The following is a 27,982-nucleotide window of genomic DNA, read 5'->3' on the forward strand; positions in this document are numbered from 1 at the left end:
GACAAATGTGATTTCTTTAATAGGTTTATGAATGAATATAGGTTACTTTTCTTTCCTTGGGTGAGTTTTGGTAAATTGTTCATTGAAAAACTTTGTCCATTTCACCTAAAAAGTCTAATTTGTCTAGAAAGGCAAAAAAAAAAAAAAAAAAAAAAAAAAAAAAAAAACAACCAAAAAACCCCACCTCATTATAATATTCCCTGATTATCCTTTTAATTCTGTAAACTATGTCTCCTCTCTCATTCCTGATATTGGTAACTTGTGTTTTCTTTTTTTACTGGTAAGTTTGAGTAAAGTTTATTAATTCTATTTTTTTTTTTTGTCTTTTTGCCATTTCTTGGGCCGCTCCCGCGGCATATGGAGGTTCCCAGGCTAGGGGTCGAATCGGAGCTGTAGCTGCCAGCCTATGCCAGAGCCACAGCAACGCGGGATCTGAGCTGCGTCTGCAACCTACACCACAGCTCAGGGCAACGCCGCATCGTTAACCCACTGAGCAAGGGCAGGGATCGAACCCGCAACCTCATGGTTCCTAGTCGGATTCGTTAACCACTGCGCCACGATGGGAACTCCTATTAATTCTATTGATCTTCTTGAAGAAACCACTTTTGGCCTTATTTTTATTTTCTCTTTTCTAGTTCATTGAGTTCTTCTTTAAGTTTATTACTTCCTTTCTTCTCCTTACCTTAGGTTTAACTTGCTCTTCTTTTTCTGATATCTTAAGATGAAAATTGAGGTCATTGCAATGTCTATCAAAATATCCATGACATTTCTAACAGAACTAAAACAAATAATTCTAAAATTCATATGAAACCACAAAAGACCCCGAATAGTCAAAGCAGGAGTTCCTGTTATGGTTTAGTGGATTAAGAACCCTACAGAGTTTCCATAAGGATGTGGGTTTGATTCTTGTCCTTGTTCAGTGGGTTAAGGATACAGCATTGCTGCAAGCTGCAGTGTAGATCACAGATATAACTCAGATCCCACATTGCTGTGGCTGTGGTGTAGGCCAGCAGCTGCAGCTTTGATTCAACCCCTAGCCTGGGAACTTCCATATGCCACAGGTGCAGTCATAAAAAGAAAAAAAATAGGCAAAACAATCTCGAGGAAGAAGAATAAAACTGAAAGTATCATACTCCCTGACTTCAGACTATAATATAAAGTTACAGTAACCAAAACAGCATAGTAATGGCAAAAAAAAAAGACACATACATCAACGAAACAGTATAGAGAGCCCAGAAATAAACCTATGCACCCATCTTTGGTCAACTGATCTATGATAAAGGAAGCAAGAATATACAATGGAGAAAGGATAGTGTCTTCAATAAATGGTGCTGGGAAAATTGGACAGGTACATGTAAAACAATGAAATTAGAACATTTTCTCACACCATACACACAAATAAAATGGATTAAAGATCTAAATGTAAGACCAGAAACCATAAAATCCCTAGAAGAAAATTTAGGCAAAACACTCTTTGATATAAATTGTAGCATTAACTTTTTGGATCTGCCTCCTAAGGCAAATGAAACAAAAGCTAAAACAAATTATTGGGACCTAATTAAACTTAAAGGCTTTTGCATAGCAAAGGAAACCACTGACAAAATGAAAAGACAACCTATGGAATGGGAGAAAATATTTGCAGATGACATGATCAATGAGAGGGTTAATGTTTGAAATATATAAACAGTTCATACAACTTAATATCAAAATGACAGCAACCCGATCGAAAAATAGCATAATATCTCAATATACCTTTTCACAAAGAAGACATGCAGATGTCCAACAGGCATGTGAAAAGATGCTCAGCATTTCCAATCATCAGATAAAAATCAAAACCACAATGAGATACCACCTCACACCTGTCAGAATGGCCATCATCAAAAAGTCTACAAATAACAAATGTTGATGAGGATGTAGAGAAAGGAGAACCCTCATACACCGTCAGTGGAAATGTGAATTGGTTCAGTCACTGTGGAAAATAGTATGGAGGTTCCTCAAAAAACTAGAAATAGAACTACTAAATAGTCCAGCAGTTCCACTCCTGTGTCTATAGCCAAAGAAAATAAAACCATTAATTTGAAAAGATACATGTACCCTCAATGTCATCAACTTCTGAATAGATAAAAATGTGATGTATATGTAAGTATGTATATATGTACACACACACACATACACACAAATGAAATATTAGTCAGCCGTAAAAAACCATGACATTTTACCATTTGCAACAACATGGATGGATCTGGAGGGTACCATGCTTCGTGAAATATGTCAGACAAGAAAATACTGTGTGTTTTCACTTTCAAGTGGAATCCAAAAAATTTACAAAAAAGATTGCAATGAGACAGGCTCACAGTTACAGAGAACAAACTGGTAGTTACCAGTGAGGAGAGAGAAGTGGGGAAGGGCAATATAGGGATATAGGATTAAGAGGTAAAAACCACTATGTATAAAGTAAATAAGTGCAGAGAATACAGCAAATAATTTATAATAAGTTGAAACTATTATAAATGAAGTATAATCTATAAAAATATTGAATCACTATGTTGTATACTTTGAACTAATGTAATATTATAAATAAACTGTTCTTTATGTAAGAATAAAAAAAGAGGAAGGGTTGACTTACCATGTTAGTAAAATATATTTTCATACATTGCCCACACCAAAATATTACCTTTTTTTTTTTTTACCAGTTTTCTCTTTATAAATGAGCAAAGTCTCAATCCTTTTCCAAAGCACGCAGCAGAAGTATTTTCTAAAGAGGTATATTTCACCTCTGAAATCTCTAAAAATATATTCTCTACCTACTCACAGGATTAGCATGAGAATCAAAGAAGCTAAATGCTAAACTCTAAAATGCAGTCAAACACTGAAAAATATCCTATAATTATTCTACTTTCAATCTAAATGATCTTATTGGAGAGACCAAATCTTCAAAAACATTTTTCAAGAAAATCTGGCAAAGTATGGATAACATATACCTATAGCTCACCAGCTATCTGGAAATATTACCAAGCCAAATTCCCATTTCCAACACATGGAAGAAGTTCCTTAGAATGGCAAGGGGGGAAGGGATGACTCACTTATTATGAAGAGGTTGGAGATGAATGAGGGATCCAGTTGGATTTCTAGGGAAGCCTATTTTGGCTGAGACTTAAGCCACAGGGCAAAGTGCACTCTAGTAACCTTCGGGAGAAGCAGAGGTGGAAAGGGAATTTAAGGAAAAGGGAGAATCTAAAGAACCAAGCCATTTGGACTGGGATTGTGGATGCTGTGAAGGAGCCACACTGCCTTTCATGGTATTTGTGGGAAGTCTCAAGTTCAGCATGAGTTATTTTTTTTTAAAAAAAATTATTGACGTGTAGTTGATTTATAACGTGTTAATTTCTGCTACATAGCAAAGTGACTTAGTTAAACATTATGCATTCTTTTTTCATATTCTTTTCCATTATGGCTTATCACAGGATATTGCTTAGAGTTCCTGGCACTCTACAGTAGGACCTTGTTGTTTTTTCATTCTGAATATAATACTTTACATCTGCTAATCCCAAACTCCTAATCCATCCCTCCCCATCCCTTCCCCCTTTGCAACCACAAGTCTGCTCTCTATATCTGATGCAAGAGTTGTCTTGTGGTCTGTCTTAGAATTTGCCCAGGTGCCAATATTAGCCATATGTCTCCATAGGTGAGCCACATGGACAATTGTGGATATTTATGTGTACATTTCTGTCCACATGAACAGGAGCAGATATTTTTCAAGTTAACCTTTTTAAGTAAGACTTCCCATGAGGCTGGCAGTGTTTTCTTTTTCCATTTTTCTATCTTATGAGTATTGAATTAAGCATACCAGATGCTTCACATCTTGTGCTCAGCTCCATGCCTATCTTGTCTCATTTAATTCCCATGTAGCACCATGAAGGTGGAGTTATTTTACTGTGTCCATTTTACAGATGAGCAAGCTAAGGCTTGGAGAGGACACATGACTTGTCCAAGAAATGATGCCTGGAACTAGTAGAGGCAAGATTTGCACCCAGGTCTGTGTAATTCCTCCTGGTCATCGGATATGAGGGTGGACCAGATCCATTAAGGGGCACACTAGCCTCCTCACCAAATGTCCCAGGTCCTAGTTTGAAGAACCAGAGTCCCAGTCATTGTTTCTTTTTTTGGCTGCACCCAAGGCATATGGAAGTCACAGGCCAGGGATCAAATCTGAGCTGCAGGTTCCACCTACACCACTGCTGAGGCAATTCCGGATCCTTAACCCACTGTGCAGAAACTCCCAGGTCAATGTTAGTCCTTCTGATCAGAGCTCCTAAAGAAAGGTTTCTTCCCAAAATAGGCAGTTATATGAATTAAATAAAATTTGCTATTTTTTTCACTAGACTTATAGAGCAGAGGTTATGAGTTTGAGCTCTGTCTATGATTTGTTTGCTTTGTGATGTTGAGTCTCTCTCATGCCTCTGTTTCATTATCTAAAAATTTATAATTATAAATGACAATCTTATAAGGTTTTTAAAAGAATTAAATAAAATTTTCACCATGCGTAGCATATCCTGAGTACTTTATAAATGTAATTTAGAGGAAACAAATAGAAAAGTCTCTGGCACCTGAAAATTCTACCCATGATACTACATTCTATAAACTAGAATTTAAAAAAAAAAAAAAAAAAAAAAAACAAAGTCAGCTGGTACTAGTGGGACACAATAGTCATGCATACAAGCTCATTCTGTGTGTTTACGCATGCTTAGCTACAGAGGAGTTGTAATAATTTATTCATCTTCCCATTTCACACAGCCAACCCAGGCCTGTCTGGTTAAGTTCCTGGTCAAGCTCTAGGCTAGGACACAAGAGAAGCAGGAGCAAGTGAGTTTCTCTGACTGTGTGTTACTGATTTTATGCCAAAGGAATGGAGACACATTTAAACTTCTCTTGTTTTGTTAGATGAGTTCTCTCCCTCGTTTGTCTGAACAAGTAGGAGTCACCGTCTTAAAACAGACTTCATCTTTTTCCCCAAATATAGAATAAATAAATATCTTTCTTGGCCTAGACTTTTCTAGGTGGTACTTGGTTCACAAGACTTACTTGCCACTGTTCCATCAATTTCACACTCTGAAACAACATTCTACAGAAAGGTACCAGCACACTGAGAAAAGTGATGCATGCTTTAGTAGTTACTTATACCCAGACCATTTGGATCTGACACTTTTAAAAAAATTTTATTGAAATACAGTTGATTTACAATGTTGCATTAGTTTCTGGTACACAGCAAAGTGATTCAGCTTCATATAGATATATAGATAAAGATATTCTTTTCCAGATTCTTTTCCATTATAGGTTATTACAAGATATTGAATATAGTTTCCTGTGCTATACATTAGGTCCTTGTTGATCATCTATTTTACATAAAGTACTTTGTATAGGTTAATCCCAAACTCCTAGTTTATCCTTCCCCTGCCTTTTCCCCTCTGGTAACCATAAGTTGGTTTCCTAGTTCTGTGAGTCTATTTCTGTTTTGTAAATAAGTTAATTTGTATCATTTTTTATATTTCACATGTAGTTGACATCATATGATATTTTGTTTTTCTCTGTGTGACTTATTTCACTTAGTATCACAATTTTAGATTCATTCATATTGCTGTAAGTGGCATTATTTCATTCTTTTTAATGACTGAGAAATATTCCATTGTATATATATCACATCTTCTTTATCCATTCCTCTGCTGATGGACATTTAGTTTGCTTCCATTGTAAATAGTGGCACTTTGGTTTTAATGGTGATATTTTGTGCTCTGACTCCTGGATGAGTTTATAAACAGTTTATAAGGCCAATTTATTCTGGCTTTATGTTCTCCAAGTTTTAAACAGGAATTTTTAAAAATTAAAGTTTCAAAATAGAATTGTACTACTAAAATAATTTAAAATAACTCTCCCAGTGATGAAGTGATTTAATTTATTCTCAAATTTGGCAATTGGATAAATTTCCTCATTTGTAAATGCAGGCAACACTATTGCCAAACAATACAGCCTACATCGTTAGAAGTCAGTGTTTTTGTGGAGATAGGCATGGGTTTGAATATGAATCTGCCACTTATAACCTGTGTGATGTTGCTTGAGGTTCTTAACCTTTTCATCGGTGTCCTTATCTATAAACTGTAATAGTAATTATAATAATAATGATACATTTTGGGGGTAAAGATGAAATGAAACCATGTATATGAAGTGCTTAGCATGTGAGACAGTGCATGTAATATTTGAGAACTGAACTGCATTAAATAAATAAATGGCCCCAAAAGCATTCTATCTGCACTTTAATTGAACTGAATACTTTCTGACTTGTATTAGGCATTTGTTTGTACACACAGAGTATACTCTCTCAAGCTATAAGCCCCTTGAAGACAGAACCTCTGTCTGAATTTTGTTTTTTTTTAGGGCCACCCTGTGGCATATGGAGGTTCCCAGGCTAGGGGTCAAATTAGAGCTGTAGCCACTGGTCTACGCCACAGCCACAGCAATGTCAGATCCGAGCCACGTCTTTGACCTATACCACAGCTCATGGCGACGCAGGATACTTAACCCACTGAGCAAGTCCAAGGATTGAACTTGCATCCTCATAGATCCTAGTCAGATTAATTTCTGCTGAGACATGACAGGAACTCCTGAATTTTTTATTTAATCTCTCTAACCCTCACCCCCCAAAATACTAGCATGGCGCTTAATTCAGAACAGGAGCCAAAAATACATTTGCTGCATGAAAGGATATCTGGATATTCATGAGAAAAATCCATGTAAATGCTTAGCAGAGTCCTTTTCTATAGGAAGCCCTCAATGACTGCTGCTACTGCCCCCTCCACTGCCACCACCATCACTCAATTTTTACTTCAACTACCCAAGTTTTAGTCCATTGTAAAAGGATCCATGTGGGAAAACTGGCACTAATACTCTAGAATATTGCTTTATTAATTGTGACCAATGATTTCATGAGACCTACAGAAACCCCCCCCAGGAAGTCAAACCATTCAGATACCCTCAACTCGCAGCTCACACTAGTTCTTTCACATACAAAATCTTCAAGGAAGACACCTAAACACTAAGGAAGGAAGAAATCTTCAAGGAAGACACCTAAATAAGTATACAATAAATTCCCAAGCAAAAGTAAGTGCCACAACCCATCTACAGTTTAAAATAAACAGGAGATTCAGTTCTCTCTCAAACAGCATACAGAGGGTTTAAATTTTCTCAAGCAATCATGAAACATGCCATTAATATTCAGACATGATCCCAATTCTATTACTGACCTCTTGAGGATGTAAGAATATAAACTTCAGCTGGAGGACTATTTCAATTGGTGACTCAGAAACCAATTCTGCAGCATTTAATTCCAGTACAGTTTTAAATGTAGCAGAAACTATTATATATTAAAGTTGAACATATAACAGCAAAAATTAGAAGATGATTGTTCAACCAGAGGTAAAAATTAAAATACATTCATTCATTGAAAGTAACATTAAGAGAACACAGAAAAATCAGTATGAAGCTTGTGGCAATACAAAAAAAATGTATAACATAGTATGTGAAAAGCAGGATATATAATTGAATGAAGTTATATAAATCTATTCTCCTGCTGAAAAGCCAAAGAATGTATTCCACACCACAAATAGCTCAGTTTGCTAAATTTTTTGATTTGTGAGTTTTTGTATTCAAATTTTACCTGGTATGACAGCACCTTTATGTACATATTTTAAACTAGCAGAATCCTAAGGGTGTCATGGGAAACAGTGGACAGGATGTGGATAGAAATCATGAGTCCTTATACTGAATCTTTCAGCTCCATGACTTTAGGGGCAGGAAGTGTCTTCTAAAACAGAGTTTCCTCTCACTATAGACGGTCTGACTGGATAATTCTTTACTGTGAGGGCATGTCCTGTGTACACTGTAGGATGTTTTGCAGCATCTTTGACCTCTACACACTAGATGCCAGTAGCACTCTCCAGTTAAGACAACCAAAAGTGTCTCTAAATATTGCAATACATCTCTAGGGTCAGGTACAGTGGAATTACCCCCAGGTCAATTTGCAAGAAGTGATCAGTAAATGCTTTTCCCTCTCTCATATCTTATAATTGATTCAAAATCAAAGATATTTTGGCTTTTTCAAAAAAGCTGATTGTATTAAGTACCCCCTCACACCAGCCGGAATAGCTATCATTAAAAATGTCTATGAGGAGTTCCCGTCGTGGCGCAGTGGTTAACGAATCCGACTAGGAACCATGAGGTTGTGGGTTCGGTCCCTGCCCTGGCTCAGTGGGTTAAGGATCCAGCGCTGCCGTGAGCTGTGGTGTAGGCTGCAGACGCAGCTTGGATCCCGCATTGCTGTGGCTCTGGCATAGGCCAGTGGCTACAGCTCCGATTAGACCCCTAGCCTGGGAACCTCCATATGCCGCGGGAGCGGCCCAAAGAAATAGCAAAAAGACAAAAAAAAAAAAAAATGTCTACGAGTAACAAATCCTATAGAGGGTGTAGAGAAAAGGGAACCTTCCTACACTGTTGGTGAGAATGTACATTGGTCCAGTCACTATGGAAAACAGTATAAATCTTCCTCAAAAAACTAAAAATAAAGTTGCCATATGATTCAGCAATCCCACTCCTGGGCATAAATCTGGACAAAGCTGTAATTTGAAAAGATACACTCCCCCTCAATGTTCATAGCAGCATTATTTACAATAGCCAAGACATGGAAACAAGTTAAAAGTCCATCAGTAGAAGAATGGATAAAGAAGATGTGGTACATGTATACAATGGAATACCATTCCGCCATAAAAAAGAATGGAAAATGCCATTTGCAGCAACATGGATGGACCTAGAGATTATCATACTAAGTGAAATAAATCAGAAAGAGAAAGGCAAATGCCATATGATTCATTTATATGTGAAATCTAAAATATGACACAAATGAACTTATTTACAAAAACAGACTCAGACATAGAGAAGAGATTTGTGGTGGCCAAGGGGAGGGAAGCGGTGGGGGGAAGGATTGGGATTCAGAATTAGTAGATGCAAAATATTATATAGAGAATAGATAAACAACAAGGTCCTACTGTAAAGCACAGGGAACTCTATTCTACAACTTGCGATAAACCATAATGGAAAGGAATATGAAAAAGAATATGTATATACATATATGTATATATACAACTGAATTATTTCACTGTACAGCAGGAATTAATACAACCTTATAAATCAACTATACTTCAATAAAATAAATTACAAAAAATGCTTTGTTAGATATTAGATGAGTGGATATATTCTCTGTGTTCTTGGATGAGCAAAAGAAAATTATAATACAGTTCACCTGAAACCCTTTGGAAATAGGAGTTCTTATTTCTGTTCTGTGGCACTAGTTATCCAGTTGCTTTTAGCTAAAAGCACAGAGAAAATCTGGCACACCAAAGGGTAACAGGCACAGCAGTTCTTAAATTTCAGCCTGGATCAAATCACCTGTGTTGCTTGTTAAAACTCAAACGACAGAGTCCCACTCCCAGCTTCTGCTTCAGTAGGTCTGGGATGAGTGCATTTCTAATGAGTTACCAGGTGATGCTGATGCTGCTGGTTTAGGACACACTTTGAGAATCTGCAGTAGCGGATCTCAAGAATGAAGACATACCAAAATCACCTATGTGGTTTTAAAGCTTATGGCTTTTTCCTAGCCATTCAGACCCCTAAATAGGAAACAGTAGTACTTAGGAGGACTTAGGGATCTGTGCTTGTAAAGTTTTCCAGATGATTCTGAGATAGATCATCCTTGAGTTGCTGCTGTAAGGCATAGGGAGGGCCAAGAAAGGTGATGGAATTAAAGATGAACCTGGAAATTGGAGCAAGGAGGAAGAAGCAGAGGGAGAGCTATAGGGAGAGAGATGGTGGTTGTGTTTCTTATGAAAAAGAGTGACACACGACTCATTGCCAGCCCACAGTACTCTGGAACCTCTAAACATTTATAAATGGTTAAGATTCCTGACTTTTCCCAAGTCTCTAAGTTCAAGGGCACAAAAATTAGTCATCAGCCATAAGAATCACATTATAAATGAGTAGTATACATAGCATATGGAGATTCTCATGGAAGTTATCAACCTTTTATTTGTGCAATACATCTGGAACATATCAAAGCTCATCTCTTAGTGACTGAATAAAATATCCAAACCACAATTTACCCTCCACAAGGGTGGAACATTATACAAAAGTTCTCAGCAACTTTTGGCAACCAGGTGAAGATGATTAAAAAAAAAATGGAAGGAATAGTACAAAGTCCCTAGACAACACTTATGATCTAAGACTCAGATTTATTTTAAAGGATTAAAAATATGTATTATCCTTATGTCTGAGACACTGTTTCCAGGATATCACAATCTAACATAGTCCTCCACAGAACTCCCAATACACTTCAACCCACTGCAAGAGAAAGTGGGTGGGCAAGGGTGACAGAAAATTCACGTTTTCCTCTATAGAGCCATGCATAATTATTTCTTCAGCCAAATTGGGCCTTAATCTGGTTACGACTACCTTGATTCCCAGATATTTGAAAAACCAAGTGAAAAGTCTTTCTATTATTACTGGATAACGGCCATTAAAGATAGCTGCTAAGATGATTTTTTTCTTTTAAATATCCAATTAGTTCTTTCTTGAAAAAGCTCACACTTCTAAATTGTTAGACTTCAGAATGTTTATGCCTAACAATACTAACACAAATGACAATTTGGTATTCCAGCTCTGCCAAAAGAACCTCTCTTTTTCTTTTTCTTCTTTTAAAACCAAACCATAATACGTTCCTATGCCTCGAGGGCTGTTGTAATTCCCATATCATTAAACTGAACATCCCAAGTTGACTGCATTCATTAAGAACAAATATTTTGTTCTCTTCTGTAAGCTGTGTCTACATAACCATTAAAAAATGTTTTAAATAAGAAATACACACACTTTGAATGCCTTAATGGCAAGATACTACGTATATCTGGTTTTACTTCATTACCTTTTTAAAAAAAGTCTTGTTTTTAAACTAATGATTGATTGACCTAATTCTAGCTTCTATAAAGGAAAATGTAGCTGTTTTAAAGATAAAATTCAATGGGAAAGGGAGGGAGTGGGAGGGATTGGGAGCTTGGGGTTATCAGATACAACTTAGAATAGATTTACAAGGAGATCCTGCTGAGTAGCATTGAGAACTATGTCTAGATACTCATATTGCAACAGAACAAAGGGTGGGGAAAAATGTATACATGTAAGGATAACTTGATGTACAGTGGGAAAAAGTAAATAGTAAAAATAAATAAATAAAGATAAAATTCAAATATGCATATTTCAGAAATGGGGGAAAGATGAGTATTGAACCCAAGGAAAAGAACATTTATTTATTCAAGAAGTTACTAAGAATGAATGTTATTCATTCTTATGAATAATTGGCATGAGATTGACCATTTTTCTTTTAAACTTGCATATTATAACAACACACATGATACTTATGACATAATGCTTTAAATACTGGCATACTGACCAAATGAGCATTTTGAAAGACTCTAGAGGCATGGACGGAATAGCTGAATAGTTTGTTTAGAATGTTACCCTTTTAAATGAAAATAGAGTTGAAATTCTATGTATCTAATTTGTTTGAAATTATTATATTCTAACAAAAAACGTTATTTCTTTGCCATTTAAATATATAGGGTAGACAGTGGGGTAGTTTATTTCCAATGGGAAAAAAATTTTAACACCTCACACAATCACAAATTCTGGGTCACTGTCCAGGTCAACTTTTAAAAGTTAGTTTAATCCCTCTGTTATTCTGATAATCTCTATATTGTCTCCTTCTATATCACATTAATCTTCTAAATTGAAGCTTTCAGAGAAATCTTAAGTTTGGTGAGAATACCAAGGACATTTCTTAGAGCTTGTATCATCAATCTCCTTAGTGGTAGCTGTGACCATTTAAACATTCAATTTGGGAATTCCCATTGTAGCTCAGCAGGTTAGAAACCGGACAGAGTGTTCATGAGGATGTGGGTTCAATCCTTGGCCTCGCACAGTGGGTTATGGATCTGGTGTTGACTGACAGGTGCAGCTTGGATCCAGTGTGGCTGTGGCTGTGGTAGATGGGTAGCTGCAGCTCCAATTCAACCCATAGCCTAGGAACTTCCATATGTTGCATGTTCAGCCTCAAAAAGAAAAAAGAAAAAGAAAAAAACCCCTTCAATTCAAATAAAAACAGTAGTTGTTGCTATAATCTTGGACTAGAAGAAAAGTTTCTTTTTATATCAGCCTTATTAATTTGATTTTCTACTAGTGTTAAAACATGAGGATCTAGCTATTTTAACATTACCATTATAATTTTTTAATTTCCTTACCAGAAGTGAGACTTGCAATAACTTCAGAATCCTGATATTTTTCATATTTGGTCATTAATTTCTGTGGCACAATCTTTTGACTTGGAGTATAAATCAAATGGTCATTTCCACTGTCCTCCATCACAAAAGGTGAATCTTTTGCGGCACTTAATTCCTGGCCTAAGAAGCTGTCTTCTCCCGAAGAAATCTCATGTGCCTCAGAGGCAAATCTAGAATATAAAAAAGAAAGTTTTAGGTGAATATAAATAACTTTTGGGAATACAAATAAAATATCCCAACAATTTGTTATGGTTACTCAATTGTTTCTTAGAAGAGAAAAATTGGGTGGTAAAAATCTAAATTTATTGCAAATAATTCATTAGATTTGTTATACTATAGGGGAATTCTACTAAACTTATAAAAAAGAACTAATACCTATCCTCCTCAAACCATTCTAAAAAATTAAAGAGGAGGAACAAATTTATTCTACAAGGCCACCATTACCCTGACACCAAAACCAGACAAAGATACTACCAAAAAAGAAAAGAAAAGATTATATGCCAATATATTAGATGAATAAGAAGCAAAAAGTCTCAACAAATATTAGCAAACTGAGTCCAACGTTATATAAAAAGATCATATTATATCATGATTAAGTTGGATTTATTCCAGGGATTCAGGAATGGTTCAATATGTTCAAATCAATCAGTGTAATACACCACATTAGCAAAAGAAAGAGCAAAAATGATAGGACTATCTCAATAGATGCAGAAAAAACACTTGACAAAATCCAATATCCATTCATGATTAAACAAAAACCTCTCATCAAGTGGGTATAGATGTAACATATCTCAACATAATAAAGACCATGTATGACAAATCCAAAGCTAATCTCATATGCAATGGTGAAAAGCTGAAAGGTTTTCCTCTAAATTCAAGAATAAGATAAGGATATCCTCTCTCACCACTTCTACTTAACATAGTTTTGGAAGTTCTAGCCATAGCAATCAGATAAGAAAAATAAATAAAAGGCATCCAAATTGTAAAAGAATAATTAAAACTGTCTCTATTTGCAAATGACATGATACTTTATGTAGAAAACCCTAAAGTCTCCACCCAAAAACTATTAGAATCAATAAGTGAATTAAGCAAAATAGCAAGACTCAAGATTAATATACAGAAATCTATTGCTTTTCTATACACTCATAATGAACCATTGAGAGAAAGCAAGAAAAAATTTTGCTCAAAATCATATCAAAAAAAATATCATAAGAATAAATTAACCAAGGAGGTAAAAGACCTGTACACTGAAAACAATAAAACAGTGCTAAAGTAAATTAAAGATGATACAAAGAAATAGAAAGACATCCTGTGCAATGAGATACTGCTGTGGAACACTGAGAACTATGTCTAGTTACTTATGACGGAGCATGATAATGGGCAAAAAAAATATGTATACATGTATGTATAACTGGGTCCCCATGCTGTACAGTAGGAAAAAAATGTGTTTGGGAAATAACAATAAATAAATAAATAAATAAATAAATAATATCCTGTGCTCTTGAATTGGAAGCATTGATATTGTCAAAGGGCCACACTACTCAAAGTGATCTGCAGATTTAATGCAATCCCTATCAAAATACCCATGACATTTTTCACCGAATTAAAATAAATAATAGAAAAATTCATCTGCAACCACAAAGGATACTGAATATTCAAATAAATCTTGAGAAAAAAGAACAAAGCTGGAAGTATCATGCTCCCTGACTTCAGACAATAATATATAAAGTTACAGTAATCAAAACAGCCTAGTAATGGCAAAACAGACACATAGACCAATGGAACAGTATAGAGAGCCCAGAAATAAACCCATGCACCCATCTTTGGTCAACTGACCTATGACAAAGGAAGCAAGAATATACAATGGAGAAAAGATAGTGTCTTCAATCAATGGTGCTGGGAAAATTGGACAGGTACATGTAAAACAATGAAATTAGAACCTTTTTTTCACACCATACACACAAATAAAATGGATTAAAGATCTAAATGTAAGACCACAAACCATAAAGTATCTAGAAGAAAACATAAGCAAAACAATCTTTGACATAAATTGTAGCATTAATTTTTTGATCTGTCTCCTAAAGCAAATGAAACAAAAGCTAAAACAAATTATTGGGACCTAATTAAACTTAAAGGCTTTTACACAGCAAAGGAAAACATTGACAAAATGAAAAGACAACCAAAGGAATGCGAGATAATATTTGCAAACGACATGACTGATAAGGTGTTAGTATTCAAAATAGATAAGTAGCTCATATAACTCAATATCAAACAAACAACCCAATCAAAAAATTGGAGGAAGATATAAGTAGACATTTCTCTAAAGAAGACATGCAGATGTCCAACAGGCACATGAAAAGATGTTAGACATTGCTAACACCAGAGAAATCAAAACTAAAACCTCACACCTGTCAAAATGGCAATCATCAAAAAGTTAACAAATAACAAATGTTGGAGAGGATGTAGAGAAAAGGGAACACCTGTAGACTGTTGGTGGGAATCTAAATTTCCAATCGCTATGTGAAACATTATGGAAGTTCCTTAAAAAACTAAAAATAGAACTACCAGCAATTCCAATGCCAGGTATACATCTGAAAAAAAGGAAAACACTGATTTGAAAAGATACATGAACTACAATGTTCATAGCAGCACTATTTATAGCCAAGACATGGAAGCAATGCAAGTGCCCATCAATATATGATTGGCTTCAAAAGATGTGGTGTGTATATATGTATGTATGTGTATATATATATGTGTGTGTGTGTGTGTATGAAACATTATTCAGCCATCAAAAAAATGAAATTTTACCATTTGTAGCAACATGGATGGACCTAGAGGATATTATGCAGTAAGTCAGAGAGAGAAAGACCAGTACTGTATGATATCACTTATATGTGGAATCTGAAAAATAATACAAATGAATATACATAGCAAAACAGAAACAGACTCACAGATACAGAGAACAAACTTGGTTACCAGAGGGGAGAATACATGGGGGATGGGCAGGTTAGGAGTATGGGATTAAGAGATACAAATTACTATGTCTAAAATAGAAAAGCAATAAGGATATTTTGCAGAGCACAGGGAAATATAGCCATTATCTTATAATAAGTTTTAACTGAATATGTTAAAATACTGAATCACTGTGCTGTACCTCTGAAATATATAACGTTGTAAATCAACTATACTTCAATTTTTAAAAAACATACACTGACATATATTTTTTAAATTCCCACTTATCCTTTATGCGCCCATCTGCTTTTAGCTTATGAAATACTACTTTGGAATAAATCAAAAGTGGTTTGCCACAGAGTTTTAGATAAATGATATGAAACACAATCATTGGTTATTTGGGACAACCAAATAATGTGTGCCAGATTGATATCAATCTCCAAAGAAAAATACAGAAAATAGGTATTTAATTTACCATCATCTACTCTGAGAAGAAAAAGACTATATAAAACATATCTCATGACATCATGCCTCCTAATATGGTGTCTATATTTATATTCTTTGGAAAAGGAGGTTGCTATTGAGAGTACTGAATTTCTATTTAGATAATGATGGAGAACATATTCAAAATAAGTTTATTCTTTTTCTATTAATGCACTTTTATGCATTTTCAATGTCCATGTTTACATTTGCATTGATACTGGTGTTTGGCACACAGTGGTACTACTTTGTTGAAAATTAAAGAAAAAAGGAAAGAAAGTCAGACATTATCAATATGTCAATAATACCTTTATGGGAGTTCCTGCTATGGCATAGTGGAAACGAATCTGACTAGTATCCATGAGGATGTGGGTTCGATCCCTGGCCCCACTCAGTGGGTCAGGGATCCAGCATTGCTGTGAGCTGTGGTGTAGGTTGCAGACGCGGCTTGGATCCCATGTTGCCATGGTTGTGGTGTAGGCAGGCAGCTGTAGCTTTGACCCCTAGCCTGGGAACCTCCATATGCCATGGGTGTGGTCCTAAAAAGCAAGTAATAATAATAATATATTTACACCAAGCAAAAGCCAAATGATATGATAATATAAAGGGGAATGATCATTCTGCAGTAGCACAGGTAAGGACAAGTGCTAGGGAATCAAGCACTCAAGCAACTGAGCAAGCAAGCTGAGATAACCTGCAGAGATACCTCTGAAGGATGCATCATATTTTACATATTTTCCAATATGTACCATATTAAAAACATTTTATTTGAAGTATAGTTGATTTGTAATGTTGTGTTAGTTTCAGGTGTACAGCAAAGTGATTCAGTTATACACATTTATTTCCAGGTTCTTTTCCATTACAGGGTTTTACAAGATATTTAGTCCTCCGTGCTATACAGTAGTTCCTTGTTGTTTGTTTCTTTTATACATAGTAGTGTGTTTATGTTAATCCCAAACTCATAATTTATCCCTCCCCTCCTTTCATCTTTAGTAACCATAAGTTTGTTTCCTATGTTAGTGAGTCTTTTTCCGTATTGTAAATAAGTTCATTTCTATCACTTTTTTAGATTCCACATATAACTGATATCATATGATATTTGTCTTTCTCTGTCTGGCTTACTTCATTTCGTATGATAATCTCTAGGTCTGCCCATGTTGCTGCAAATAGCATTATTTCACTCTTTTCTATGGCTAGGTATTATTTGATTATGTATATATATATGGCACATATTCTTTATCCATTTATCTGTAGATGGACATTTAGGTTGTTTCCATGTCTTGGCTATGATTTTTTGTTTGTTTTTAGTTTTTAGGAATTCTGTCAAAGCAGAATCATCGATTACACTAAATGAGTGTTTTAAATTTGTGTCTTATTGAGTTTCCTTGAATTTAATATACAAATTTGTTTGGGTTTTATAGTTGCCTAAGAACTATAAGCATATGGTATTTGCAGCTAGATTTATGTTTATACATGTAACATATTTAAATGCAGTTCTGTAAGAATGAATTTTCCTTTAAATAAGATTATTGCTGATTCGATGTTAGGAAACACTGCCTCACAGGACATTAGTGCCATGTTGTCCTTCAGAAGGTGTGGGCTGCTTCCTTGTTGTACTACTAAGTGTAAATGAAACTCAACATTAGAGAAACTCATACTTGCATGAATTCTGAGGGACCCTTCATCCTACCATTTTGTTTCTGGAAGTATTTGAGAGACTGTATCTCTTCTGAGAAGCTCTTGCTTAATTGCACTCTAATAGGACAGGGTCATTATGAGCCTCACCCTGGGTCATTCTTGAGGTTCAAGAATCATTCAGATTAATTATAATTATTTATATTTTCATTCAGGATAAAATCTGAAAGAAAATTATTAACATGTGCAATGATGTTGGGGGTCTTTCCTACTACATTTTAGGAATGAAGCATTGGATCATATACGACCCCAGTATTCAGTGAGACAAGACATTGGTATAGACTGTAATTATTGCTTCAGCAGAGGTATAAAAAGTATTTAAAAAGGAAGAAGGAGTTCCATCATGGCGCAGTGGAAACAAATCCAAATAGGAACCATGAGGTTGTGGGTTCGATCCCTGGCCTTGCTCAGTGGGTTATGGAGCCAGCGTTGCCGTGAGCTATGGTATAGCTTGCAGATGTGGCTCGGATCTGGCATTGCTGTGGCTGTGGCGTAGGCTAGCAGCTGTTGCTCTGAATCAACCGCTGGCCTAGGAACCTCCATATACCATGGGTGTGGCCCTAAAAAGACAAAAGACAAAAAAATAAAAAAATAAAAGGGAAGAACTGTGGATTTTGACTGAAAATAAAGATGGGCTTCAAAGAGGAGGCAGCTTTAATCAGGACCACGAAGGATGGATATGATTTCACTGGAAGGAACAGGGTCCCAGGCAGTGTGACCAGAAGTCCAGAAGGGTGAAACAACAGTTCACACCAGGCAGACCGGAGTCCAGTGTGGCCAGAACTTAGCACTTTTATGGGGAGAGATGGGAAGTGAGGTTGGGGTGGGTTGAGGCTGAATTCTGAGTTTTATCTACAGTAAATTTCAATATGAGAATTCCTGAGGAAGCGATGAATTTTAAAGCAAATTGTAAACAAGCATGAGGATATTATAAAAACATCAATCCAGAAAGCATGTTTGACATGTAACTTCGGCTAACAGAAAATGAAATATGTGAAGAGCTTTCCTTTCAAAGAATCTTATCGGCTTCCTCTCCCTAATAATCTGCCGTCAGCCAGTTACACCCCTCAGCCAATGGATGGTCGCGTGTAAATATCAGAGCTTTCTGACTCACAGGAGACCAGTGTTTGGATTATCCTCTTCTGAATCGATGAGTCTGCAGGCATTCGCAAGCGTTGGTGGTGGGTACTGATTGAATCCTCCTATTGAGAGACAAAAGTTACAGTTAGATTTTTGAACTAGAAATTGTGTTTGCTAGGGGAAGAGAATCCCAACAGGAATCTTCTTTTTAAAAAATTAAAGTATAGTTGATTTACAATATTGTACCACAACAGGAATCTTTTTTTTTTTTTTACATTTGATTTGTATCATTTTTTATTTATTTATTTATTTTTTATTTTCCCACTGTACAGCAAGGGGGTCAGGTTATCCTTAGATGTATACATTGCAGTTACAGTTTTTTCCCCCACCCTTTCTTCTGTTGCGACATGAGTATCTAGACATAGTTCTCAATGCTATTCAGCAGGATCTCCTTGTAAATCTATTCTAGGTTGTGTCTGATAAGCCCAAGCTCCTGATCCTTCCCACTCCCTCCTCCTCCCATCAGGCAGCCACAAGTCTCATCTCCAAGTCCATGATTTTCTTATTGAAGCAGTAATGTCACTAAAATATTTCAGCACGATTTGGCTGGTGCAAAAAAAGAAAACTAGTAACAACTAGAAATATCATTCAGAATTTGATCTTAGAGTGTTTTGCAGCCAAAGAACTACCAGGATCAAGGAAACGGACTTCCTTAAATTGTTCATTTAAGGGTTAATTGTGATGCGGAGGCACTTGATTTCCATGTGCTCAGGCTGACATAATCTAAGCGAAGTTTTACTCTGATTCGATAATGCTTTTTTCACTCAGACTTATGCTAATAGCTCAAACAAAGAAAAAGTAATATTTTATTATCTGGTGCAATTTCTGTGCTTCTGCATCAATTAACACTGATTTTCCAGGAGGAATATAATCACATTAAAGATTTTAGCTTACTGACCTAAATAATATGCCCTTTACCCTTTCCTACTGTTGTCCTATAAACTGTGGAATATTGAGAAGTATATATTTTCCTCCTCATTCTGGAAAATAAATTGTGTTTAGTGAAAGGAGATCTTTGACCATTGAGTGATCAAATACTCCATGAAAACATCTCACAGAATGTTTACGGTTTTATAACAATCATATTTCTTTGGTTCTAAGATGAACACTTTTTTCTATTTCTCTGAAAATGAGACGATGCCTTCTAGTCAATTGCAGTGGACATTTGATGTTTTGAGGCAGGAATTGTGGTGCCATTGTTATCACCTATGCATGTGGTAACAACAAATATTCCAGCATAGAATTGGGGGCAGTAGTTTAGAAAAAATTCCCATTAGTATTGATAGAGGAAGGTTTTAACCTCTACAAACCAAGTGCTTATGGGAAGGCAGTAAATTGGAGGGTTAAGCAGTGCCAAAAGGCAGCATTTAACAACATTGCTCAGGCAGAAATCAACATGATAATGCGAGAAAAAAGAAAGAATATATGTATGTGTAACTGGGTCACCATGCTGTACAATAGAGAAAAATAAATAAAATGTAAAAGAATAAATAAATAAATAAGCTAGCTCTAATAGTTGCAAAGTCTAACTTAAGAGCCCAGCAAAAGCAGCTTTGGGTTTTTTCAACAGTCTTATTAAAGCATTGCATCATTATCAATCTTGATGGCAAAAGAATAACATTGCACAGAAAAGGTGGCTATCAAAGACTCTGAGTTAAGAAAGAGCTTACAAGAGTCCAATTCTGTATAAGAAGTTTTAGGAATGCCTTAAGCAGTCTATTTCACACGTATTAATAAAATTGTACATATTTTATGTATTCATAAGAGTGACGCATCATCGTCTGTCTAAAAGAACTTTTTGATTATCATAAAATACAAACTTCTGATGAGAAAGTTGGTATCAACATTTAACTGGAAGTACTTTTTCTTTCTTTTTACAAAATACAATGTTGCATTATAAACGGAGGGCATTTAAAGAAATAACGTGGTATTCCCAAAGGGGCAATTATTGGATTCTTCAACTGAATATGAGTTGTAGGAGAACAGTGAAGTTCCTTTTGCAATGAAGAGTGAATGTTCAAGACATTGTCAGTGTGGTGGTATGAGAGGTTCCTTGAATATCAGAGCAACTTTGGAATTCTAGGCTTGTGGAACTGGTTCCAGTTGAACCTAACTCTAAGCTTGTCAGATTGTCAGAAAGAATAGATTCAGCTCTGATCTGTGGGATCCTCTAGGGCAGGGTTTCTCAACCTCAGTGCTATGGACATTTTGTACTGGATCATTCCTTCCTGGGGGGGGGTGGGGAGGGGAGAGGGAGGCATCCTGTGTACAGAGGATATTTAGCAGCATCCCTGGTCTCTACCCACTAGAAACTAGTAGTTATCCTCTCCTTCAGTTGTGACAACCAAAAATGTCTCCAGGAGTTCCCGTCGTGGCTCAGTGGTTAACGAATCCGACTAGGAACCATGAGGTTGCGGGTTCGATCCCTGGCCTTGCTCAGTGGGTTAAGGATCTGGCGTTGCTGTGAGCTGTGGTGTAGGTTGCAGATGCGGCTTGGATCCTGCGTTGCTGTGGCTCCAGCGTAGGTTGGTGGCTACAGCTCCGATTGGACCCCTAGCCTGGGAACCTCCATATGCCACGGGAGCGGCCCAAGAAATGGCAAAAAAAAAAAAAAAAAAAAAAAAAAAAAATGTCTCCAGACATCTCCAGATGTCATCTGGGGGGCAAAATCATCCCTAGTGGAGAACCACTGCTCTATAAAGAGTGTTTCTCAAATCATTGGCAGTGAGGGACAAGGCATTTTTATTTCTAGTCCTTCTCAGACTGATACTTTTCATTTATATCTTGTTCAATAAGACAGAGTCCACTGTTCATACCCTTGTATGATGTGGCAACGTCAAAGTTCTTTAAAAGTTTCTAGATGTGGAGTTACCATTGTGCTCAGTGGGTTAAGGACCTGACATTGTGAGGAGGCAGATTTGATTCCTGGCCTAGCTTAGTAGGTTAAGGATTGCCACAAGCTGTGGCGTAGGTCACAGATGTGGCTTGGATCCATTGTTGCCTTGGCTGTGGCATAGGCCTCAGCTGCAGCTTTGATTCAACCCCGAGCCTGGGAACTTCCATAGGCTGCAGGTGTGGCCACTTAATAAAAAATTTCTAGATGCTTATCCTCACTTTCTGTCCTTCTTTACTGATCAGTTATGGTCTAAGACCAGTCCAATGGGTAACACCTTGTAGTGCATTGGCCTAGAACCTTGCTACCCAAAGTGTGATCTATGAACCAGAAACACTGACATCACTGAGGAGGTTGTTAGAAACACAGAATCTCAGGCTCCCCTCTATACATTCTGAGTCAGAATCTGCATTTTAGCAAGATTTCTGTGTGGTCCATACCCTTAGTCTCTTTGGGAATAGTAGAGGATGGCACCCTCACCCTCATGCCGATCTCCAGGGTGTGCCAACCCTGGAAATAAACCAAGAATAGTAGGGAAGGTTTTTATTTAAATGCTCTTCCTGGAGACTACCTAAGAGCTGCTAGAATTTCTCTAAGTTGAGCGAGTGTGGTCCAGGAGACCTTCAGTCACTCTGTGCTTTCTAGTGCTGAGACACTAATGTCTGGCTAAGAGACACTCTACCATGAAAAAAGGTCTCACTGTAGACTTTCCCGGTGGCTCAGCATGTTAAGGATCTGGTGTTGTCATTACTGTATCGTTGGCTCGATACCTGGCCCAGGGCCTTCCATATGTTGCAGGTGCGGCCAAAAATAAAAAGAAGTAAAGAAAAAGATCTCACTGCACTGTGATCAAACTGTAAATGGCATAATCAAGACGTGTCCTGTTCCTGTCCCCATTTTACCATCTAAATCATATGTTTGGGTTACCTATAGATACAAAGATATGTTAGATTATCAATACTGTTAACAAACACTACTTTATTAAAAACAAAACAGAAAAACAAAATGATGACTTACGTCTAACTGAGTATACAAATGGCTTTAAAAACTTCACAATATAATCCAGATTTGGTTTATGAGTTCTCCCAAGCTGTATCAGATGGTGATCAAGTGGATAGCTGGCTAGTTCCTCCATGTCCCCCTCTTGTGTAGAGCCCAGGGAAATCACAAATATGACATAGCCTTGACACTTGGCCCTCAGAGCCATCTTCCTTAAGAATTCCTTTCTCTCATGGTTTTCTCCAGCAGAGACCACAAAGATGACCCTGTGTTTTCTCAGGTTGGGTGTTCCTGGGAAGAGATTCTCCATGGTCCACAGTAGGGCATGGCCAATGGTGGCTTCTCCATTTAGCTGTTGGAGGTAGTTCTGAATGTGGTTCTTCATTAGAACTTGATTGTCATAAGTTGTAAACTCAAACTCTGTTTTTATTGCATCCTTCTTTCTCCTATCCCAAGGAGAATAGCTCAACAAAGCAATCCTATCACCAGAGTCGGAGATTAAAGGGTATGAAGCAATGTCAAAGTTATCAAGCATTGAGCTCACCAAGGCTTTCACATTCTTAAACTCATCACTTGCTATATTCCGAGAATTATCTAAGAGAAAGGCTACATCCATATATGTATCTTCAGGTAAGAAAATCTTTTTGCTGCAGGCATCTGGAAAACATTTATCTGAAAACACATAGAGACTCATCATTGGCCCAATGTCAACATAAAAAGACAGTGCTGTTTGAGATTTTCAAGTAATAAGGGACTGATTACCAAGAATTAATATAAAAATCTGATCAATACCTCTTCAATTCTACGTCATTAAAATTAATAAGGAATTTCTGTGGCCATTAGCAGTTAATTTGGGAACATCTTTGATGAAATCAGATGTAAGTGGCATGTACACTGAAGTCTAACAAGTCCTGTCCATACCCGTTTAGAAAATATTTTTAATATTTTAGAGATTTTGGATACAAACTATCAAACTGTCCCCAAGAAAAGCCAAATCAATTGGGATGATCTTCTAAATCAATGTTCGCATTCTGTGGAAACTTCAAACATTACAGAGACTGAAATCCTGAGAGATGGTGTTGACTGAAAAAATTAAAATAGAATCTACAATCCAAAATAGAACTATTTGAGAAATCCAGATTTAATAACTCACCCAAAGGACACTTAAGTGTTTCAATACAATAAGTTCTTCTCATTAGTCTTACCATAGCAAAGGGTACAGCGCCGAAGTTTTTCTAACGGTTCATATTCTCCATTTAGAGGAACAGGAAGCACTTGAAATGTTCCAGTGTTGTCAAACTGGATCAAAAAAAGAAGTATATGCTTATTTGCTCATTTTCTTTAGTCATCATCAGGAATGCGCTGTGCACCCACTGTAAGATTTGAAAAACACCTAACTAATCATCATCATCTTGCATTATAGCCCACTGCACTAATTAGTGCATTTTCATGTGTGCACACACACCCACCCCAACACACACAGACATACACTATCCCACTTTTATCCTAAACATAACCCAAAGAAGCATATAGAACAGGTATCAGCATCTCCATTTTACAGTGAGAAAATTGCCACAAGATTCACCCACTGGGGCAAGTCTCACTTCCAACCCTGCAATTCTATACTGAACTTTTATATGCTTCTGATATGCACCAGCTGATTATGTACTATACATAAGCTTCTGAAGTTGGATCCTGCAGAAATTTTACATTCACAGGTTTCCTTTGGTCCCTTTTAAGCAGTGATTCTATTTCCATCCCAATCACACCATCCAGAAGAAGGCACATCTTTTCCATGTCAAGTGGTTTTCCCCAATCACAAAACCAAACACTTTGATTATAATGAAAGAAATCTATTATTCCCAGGTGAAGAGCTCTCTCAATCCACAAAGACGCTCATGGTTGAGCTCCTTCTTCCTTGAGAAATTAAAAGTTTAGAAAAGCCACACCCTCCATTTTTCTGTAAAGTACCAAGTAAGTATTTGGAAATATTTACAATCATTCTAGCCTTATAGTTTGAAAGTATCTAATATATTCCTGCTCTCTGCTTTTATGAAACTGAATGCTTTGGGTGTTACTTTGTATTTCACCTTGTTGATCCCCAGGTAAAGATTAAATGTTGCCTTGGTAAATAAAGGAAATTTTTTCACAGTAGTAAGCCACATGCTCTTTAATGAATTAATTCGTTCACTCACTCATTCATTCATTGTACTTACTGAATGTCTACAATGTAATATAGGTACTGTTCTAGATGCTGGGAATACCGAATTGAAGAAAACAGATAAAATCCCTATCTTATATTCCAGTGGGGGGACATGCACCATAACAAAACAGATAAATAAAATTTTAGTTGGAAGGTAATTATTTTTATATAAAATACCTCAACTTCCTACAATACTTTCTGTCAGGATCTACTGTGACTCTCTCTGTGACTATTTCCAAAAAAATTCATAGATGTATTATGAACACATTGATTCTCTTCCTGTTATAGAGGGCTTTTCTCTTTACAGCAGAAATATATATATTTGTATCAAAATAGACATTTATGGCATTTTCATTGTGGCTCAGCAGGTTAAAGACCCAACATTGTCTCTGTGAGAAGTCCCTCAAACTCTCTGGGTCTCAGTTTCCCAATTTTTAAATGGAGGGCCATGCATTCACTTCAGAGGGTTGGAGAATGCTTGCCTGTGTATGTAAGGTTCTCAGGACAGTGCCTGGTGCTCAGCAGAAGCTGAGCAAAGATTGCTGCTATTACTGCTTGACTACTGTGGTTATTAGAAACTGAATTTCCTGGACACTAGCAATAATACAGCTGTGAAAACCGCAAAAGACGTCAAGAGGCCACACCTCTCCCCCTACTCATAGGATCCTCATTTTGTCAGTACTAACACCACCTTCAAAATAAATACGTTGCCAAGGGAAGAACTTACCCCAAAAGCCTCATCAAGGAAAACTCTTTCATTATAAGCAAAGACTGCAGGACTGATGTCCAGGGCACTAAACTCCATGGTGGCTGTGATGATGGACGAACTACTGGTAGCTTGTCCATTGCTAAAAAACACAGCAACTCTCCGCACATTGGGTCCTGAAAATGTCCGCTTGAAGATATTCCGGGCCACAAACCTCATCGCATTACCCATGTCTCGGACTTCTCCGGAGTTCTGATATTTTATTTGGGAAAGAAGCTGAAGGAGCTGCTTCTTGTTACGGTAGTCAGACCCACGGATGAGGTAGCTGGTACCTGAGTTGTAGGAAACCACGACAACTCTTGCTCCCACAGGGCAGTTATTTTCCCAGATGTGAAGGTCATTGACAATAGAAGTGATGATGTCCCTCGTTTCATTAAATCTCTGCTCTGTGATATCGTAGGACTGGTCCAGAGCAAATACTAGCTCCGTTGGATACACTGGACACTTTTCTACAAAAACAAGAAGCAGAAGTATTATGTCGTTTCACTGGATCAAAAGCCTTTCCCATTCCCTTTGCTCCAGCGAGACAGGTTGACTCTGAGATCTGAGAAAATGCAAGTGTTTCCTAACATAAGCTCTAGAACCAGAGGGACTCAGAGGTAGGGAAGGAAAGGACTCTGCTCTCTTAGCTGGAAGGTGTTACCTGAATACAGAGCAGTCATATTTGGCAACGTAGCACCCAGACTCCACTGCCCATCATCAGTCCACTGTTTAAAAAGAGGGATGGGAGTTCCCACTGCGGCTTACCGGCCTAAGAATCCAGCTAGTACCCATGAGGATGCAGGCTCTATCCCTGGCCTTGTTCATTGGGTTAAAGGATCCAGTGTTGCTGTGGTTGTGGCGTAGGCCAGCAGCTGCAGCTCAGATTAGACCCCTTGTCTCAGAACTTCCATATGCTGCAGGTGCGGCCATTAAAAAAGAAGCAAAACAAATAAAAAGAGGGATAGGTTCAGCTGTAAACTGTGGCAGAATCTGGAAAGAACAATAGTGTAAAGGGGCTGTGGGTTGGCATTTTACTGTCAGATCCGTACATGACATTTACAACTATAGTCATACTAAGTGTCCGCACAGAAGGAAGAAGTCTCTGTTCCCTGAGGGTGAGTGTTTCTCTTCCTTTTTTTTTTTTTTTCCCTTTGTGAACGGCATCTGCTGGCCTACACCACAACCACAGCAACACTGGATCCTTTAACCCGCTGAGCAAGGCCAGGGATCGAACCTGCATCCTCATGGGTACTAGCTGGATTCTTAACCCAGTAAGCCACAATGGTAACTCCTATCCCTCTTTTTAAACAGCGGACTGATGATGGGCAGTGGGGTCCGGGTGTTATGTTTCCTTTCCTTTTTTTTTTTTAATTTGAAAAATTTAATTTTTCAAATAAAAAAACTTTGATCACGTGCACAGCATGTGGAAGTTCCTGGGCCAGGGATCAAACCCCTGTGTGCCACAGCAGCAACTCCAGCTGCTGCAGTTAGTAACACTAGATCCTTAACTTGCTGCATCACAAGAGAACTCCTTTGCCAATTTATTTTTATTCTTTTAATTTATTGAAGTCTAGTTTATTACAGTGTTGTATTAATTTCAAGTGTACAGCAACATGATTCATTTACATATACGTACAGATCTATTTTTTTCAGATTCTTTTCCTTTATAGGTTATTACAAAATATTGAGTAGAGTTCCCTGTGCTATACAGCAAGTCCTTCTTGGTTATCTGTTTTATATATAGTAGTGTGTATATAGTCTTGTCAGAATATAGGAATTACTTCGGCAAGAAACATAATATGGTAAGAAAACTCACCTTCCCAACAAGCTATAAAAAGGAGAGAGAGAAAGACAGTCTGTTACATTTTTGGAACACAGACTAAAAATAATCCAGAAACAAAAATTTCAACAAAGCTTAATATCCTGTTTGACTCTAATTGCAAAGGGGGCTAATTCCTAATTAAAGGAAGTAAAAGTTAAAGGACAGAGGGCAGATCAGATTGTATCAACTTGTGAACCTCCCTGACCTTTCATCCTTGCAAGCCATGGCCAGCAGACCTTAGCAGAATTCTGGTTAAATGCTGAATCACTGATCTCTTATTTTAGTAGCCAAACAGATGAGCCTCTGATTAAATGGGAAGCTAGCTAAAATTCAATTTGTTTTGTTTCTCTTCTTATAGTCTTCTGAGAGTCATTCAACAAGACAGGGCTAAAATATGGGGTCTTATATTCTTCCCTGATGAACACCCCAAGAACACCCTATTTTTCTGCAGAACTATGGGGATTTCTAAATGAATATGCTCTCTGCTAAAAAAAATAATAATTATACAGTTCCTGTGTTTAAGGGACCTCGTGTCCTGGTGGAGGAGGGACCCCCGCCCCAGCCCCAGGACCTTCTCCTAAGCATCTGGCTTCTCCAAGTGATTTACTTGGTAAGTGTGAGATAA

The 27,982-nt window shown here is 37.1% G+C and overlaps 1 protein-coding gene across 7 annotated transcripts in view; it reads right to left on the reverse strand.

Annotated features, from left to right (window-relative positions):
- The window catches only part of COL6A5 (collagen type VI alpha 5 chain), a 144,862-nt gene that overhangs the window by 21,446 nt on the left and 95,434 nt on the right, over positions 1–27,982 (reverse strand). For all 7 annotated transcript variants that reach the window (XM_021071336.1, XM_021071337.1, XM_005669264.2 and 4 more), the window contains exons 32-37: positions 27,352–27,363; positions 25,515–26,002; positions 23,790–23,883; positions 22,603–23,256; positions 18,667–18,754; positions 12,387–12,595 (exon numbers count right to left, since the gene is read on the reverse strand). In XM_021071336.1, coding sequence (XP_020926995.1) covers positions 12,387–12,595; positions 18,667–18,754; positions 22,603–23,256; positions 23,790–23,883; positions 25,515–26,002; positions 27,352–27,363 — 1,545 coding nt within the window. The remainder of the gene's footprint in view (positions 1–12,386; positions 12,596–18,666; positions 18,755–22,602; positions 23,257–23,789; positions 23,884–25,514; positions 26,003–27,351; positions 27,364–27,982) is intronic.

Source organism: Sus scrofa, chromosome 13 (genome assembly GCF_000003025.6).
Source record: "Sus scrofa isolate TJ Tabasco breed Duroc chromosome 13, Sscrofa11.1, whole genome shotgun sequence".
In the NCBI taxonomy this organism is placed as follows: Eukaryota; Metazoa; Chordata; class Mammalia; order Artiodactyla; family Suidae; genus Sus; species Sus scrofa.